We start from the raw sequence: 3,576 nt of genomic DNA on the forward strand, positions 1-3,576 counted from the left end.
TAAAAGGCCACCAGGTTGGTCTGACAAGACCTGCCACTGATGAACCCATGTTGGTTGCCCCTGAGCATGCATTCCCCCGCAAGGCCCTCATCTTCTAGAGGATTTGGTTGTGTCCTTTGTGTATATCCATCTGGCAGCCTCTTGCTAACATCTCTTTTAAAGCAGGGCCCCTTGCTACAGTGTGCTCTGGGACACCAGCTCCAACCATCCCTGCCCCTGCATTTTGCCACTGCTGTGAGCTGGTGCCAGGGCTGGGCAGGGGAGAGGCATCGTTGGGTAAGTGGGGAGTGGGCCCTGATCCTGCGACCGAGATCTTCACTCCTTTCCCTCGCAGGGCCCCTTTTTTTTTTTTTTTTTTTTCCTGCTGCAGGTGAATCCAGAGTACGAGAGCACCTTTGTCTTCGACAACGACTTCCCTGCGCTGGAGCCGGATGCCCCGGAGCCTGGTGAGGCAATGCCACAGTGCCCTGAGACTCCAAGGGATGGGGCCTGTCCACCCCCTTCCCTCGCCCTGAGCGGATGCTGGCTGAGGGGCTGGGCTCTCGTGGGGCAGTGCTCGGTCCAGCCCAACAGGCTGCGTCTGCACTGGAGGGGCCCGGCCTGGGCTGGCTGGGCTTGGGGGTGAGGGGCATCAGCAGGACTCTGGGTGGGAGGCTGGGGCTGAGGGTCAGGGGTGAGGGGCACTAAGGCTGGATAGCTTATGCCACGCTAAGCTCCAGCTTTGCTTTCTGAATATGCTGTCTCCCAGATGTTGGTGACCACCCCTTGTTCCGATCGGCCTCTGCCCAAGGAGTTTGGTAAGTTTTTTTTAAACACTTGCCACTAATCGCGTGGGGGCCTTGGAGGGAGCACAGAGGCAGTGAGGGGCCTTGGAGGGAGCACCCTGCTTTAGGTCTCTGCTTTGCTGTAGGTCACTTGCTGGCACCCCCCACCCCCTAGGCAGTGCCTATGCCTTAAATGCTCACTGGGGAGGGATGTCTCAGCTCTGACCCCCCACATGCTGGGTGGGACCCTGTCTGGCCACAAACCTGCAGTACCATGAGGCTGGAGTATCGAGCTGGCTAAAGGAGGGGGCACCCTGGAGACCCAGGGACTTGCCTCACAGCCCCCATGGCCACCCTGAGGTGTGGGAGGGGGTGGGGACCCTACCCCACTAAAGCCTTGCTGCTCTGCTAGTCTCTGCTGGCTGGCATGGAGCTGGGGGCCAGCACTGGCTGCAGTACCCGGCCCATGCAGCCTGGGCCTGGGAGGGTGTCCGTGTCCCCAGGGCTCCTGAGCACTGGGTCTGCTCTCACCACACTCCCCCCATCCCCCAGCAAGGTGATGTGCTTCCACCCCTGGTCCGACATGACGCTGCCACTCATGGCACTGCCCGAGATCCGGGCAGTGATTGACAAGTGGGCAGAGCTTGCGGTGGAGCTGGGTGCCACCTACCCCTGGGTACAGGTCAGTACCATGCTTCCCTCCATCCCTGGTGCCCTGCTGCTGTCATGGCCTTGGGGTGGGCTGGGAGCATGGGGGGCAGAAGGGGTACCCCCTATCCAGTGACTCTCTCTCAGGGGGTTGACTAGCAGCTGTCTTGTGCCCTTGTCCCCTGGGAGGCAGAGGTGGGAGATGTCTGGTGTCACTGGGGGGTTGGGCCTGCTATGTCCCACCCCTGCTGGCTGCCTCCATGCCTCAGGGGCTCTGCCCCTGTTCTGGAAGAGGGGAAACTGTCTCGAGGCCAGGTAAGGGAGAGGCTGTCTCGTTTTTTGTGTGTGCAGCACCAGGAGAGGCGTGGATGCTGCAGGAAGGCCAAGGCTTGCAGGGTGTGAGCTGCCTGCCTTCCCCACCCCTGCTCTGAGACTCCCTTTCTGGGCTGGGCTCCAGCTTGGCATCTTTTCCCCTTCTTGAAGCAGGGCCGTGGGCCTCCTGGGAGTCGGGTGTCTCTTCTTCGGGCTGTCTGAGTGGCCTGGTGTCCCCAGGACCTTGGATTGCTCGCTGTGGCACTCTCTCAACCAGCCACAGGCATTTCAAGTCTCTTGGGAGGCAGCAACCTTGTCAGATCCAGAGCTGCAGGACGAGTCTGAAATAAATCCTAAGCTGGGGCTGCCTAATACCCAGCTCCAAGGGCCACTTGTCTTCCTGCTTGATCTAGAGATAGGGGGAAACTCAGGCACGAATCGGGGTGTGTGACTTAGTCATTAAGGCTGGAAGATCAAGTGCAGCGCCCTGCCCCAGGGGCAGGAAGTTGGCTAGGGTCAAAGGATCCCAGTAAGATACGAGTCCAAAGTAGGTGCTTGTACCACCTTTTTGGAGGCACTCTATTCTAGGCCTTGAGGGCTTGGACTGTAAAGAAGTTTTTCCTTGTGTCTAGCCTGAAATGTTCTTGGAGTTTGTGACCACTGGACCTTGTCATCCCTTGGGGTGCTCTGGTGAATAGGCATTCCCCCAGATCCTGATGCACATCCCTGGTGTACTTGCACTTTTTTGTATTTGAATGTTATCAGGCTTTTATCTGCCCGCTTTTTAAGCCTGTCCAGGTCAGCCTGGATCAGCAGCCTATCCTTGGGTGTGGATGCTGTACCCTGAAGCTTGGTGTTGGCAAACTTGGCCAGTGCGCTTCTGACACCGGTGTTCAACATCTCTTCAGGGTCTTTAATAAAGAACTGGTCCGAGGACAGAGCCTTGGGGGACCCCACTGGTCACGGGGCGCCGTAATGATTTCACTTCCATTGACCACCACTCTCTGGGTCCAACCTCGGAGCGCGTTCCCCAGACATCAGAGTGATGTAGCCCAGGAGATCATGAGACACCAGATCAAAGGCTGCTTTTTTGATGTCATACATCTGAACTTAAATCTCCTCTTCCTCGTCCAGGTGATGGGTCATGTGGTCATAGAAGGAGATGAGATTGGGCAAGCAAGACCTCACAACAAACCCATGCTGGCTATCCCTCAGGATGTTGCCATCAGCCAGCTTGTCAAGAATAGTCTCTCTTACGATATTTTTCTGAAATCTTCTCCAGGGTTGAGATCAAGCTGATTTGGCCTGTATTTCCCCGGATCTACTTTCCTTCCTTTCTTGAAGATTTGGCACCACCACTGGCTCTCTTCCAGCCCTTCAGGTTCTTTGCCTGAGTGCCAAGAGCTCCCCAAGATCCTTGCCAGCGGCTGGGCTATGACTCCTGCCAGCTGCTTAAGTACTCTGGGGTGCAATCTGTCGGCACCCACTGACTTGGTGTCCAGCCTCTCAAGGTGTTCCTTTACAAGGTCTACACTGATGCTGGGACTAAACTCGCCCTCACCCTGGCCATCCTGCATCATGCTAGGCAGAGCAGTCCATTTTGTGCTGATGGGGGAAAAAAACAGCGCAAAAAACCTATTAAGTGGGTTGGCTTTTTTTTTTTTTTCCTGTGGCGGTTGTCCCACTTGGTACAGCAGGGGTCCAATGTTAGCCTTGCTTTTTCTTCTGACTCCCCCCATACCTGAAAAAGGGACTCTTTATTTTCCTTGATACATGTAGCCAGTGTGGAGTTCAGTTGCAGCCTTGGCTTTCCTGGTTTGCTCCCTACAAGTCCGGACCAGTGTAGAGTACT

General features: G+C 56.4%; 1 protein-coding gene across 1 annotated transcript in view; it reads left to right on the forward strand.

The window, feature by feature from the left end:
• The window catches only part of GALT (galactose-1-phosphate uridylyltransferase), a 10,311-nt gene that overhangs the window by 2,208 nt on the left and 4,527 nt on the right, over window positions 1-3,576 (forward strand). Inside the window, exons 2-4 of the mRNA XM_019531875.1 lie at window positions 371-446; window positions 749-797; window positions 1,317-1,446. Of these exons, the coding sequence (XP_019387420.1) occupies window positions 371-446; window positions 749-797; window positions 1,317-1,446 (255 nt within the window). The remainder of the gene's footprint in view (window positions 1-370; window positions 447-748; window positions 798-1,316; window positions 1,447-3,576) is intronic.

Source organism: Crocodylus porosus, unplaced genomic scaffold (assembly GCF_001723895.1).
Source record: "Crocodylus porosus isolate Cpor-Errol unplaced genomic scaffold, CroPor_comp1, whole genome shotgun sequence".
Taxonomy (NCBI): domain Eukaryota; kingdom Metazoa; phylum Chordata; order Crocodylia; family Crocodylidae; genus Crocodylus; species Crocodylus porosus.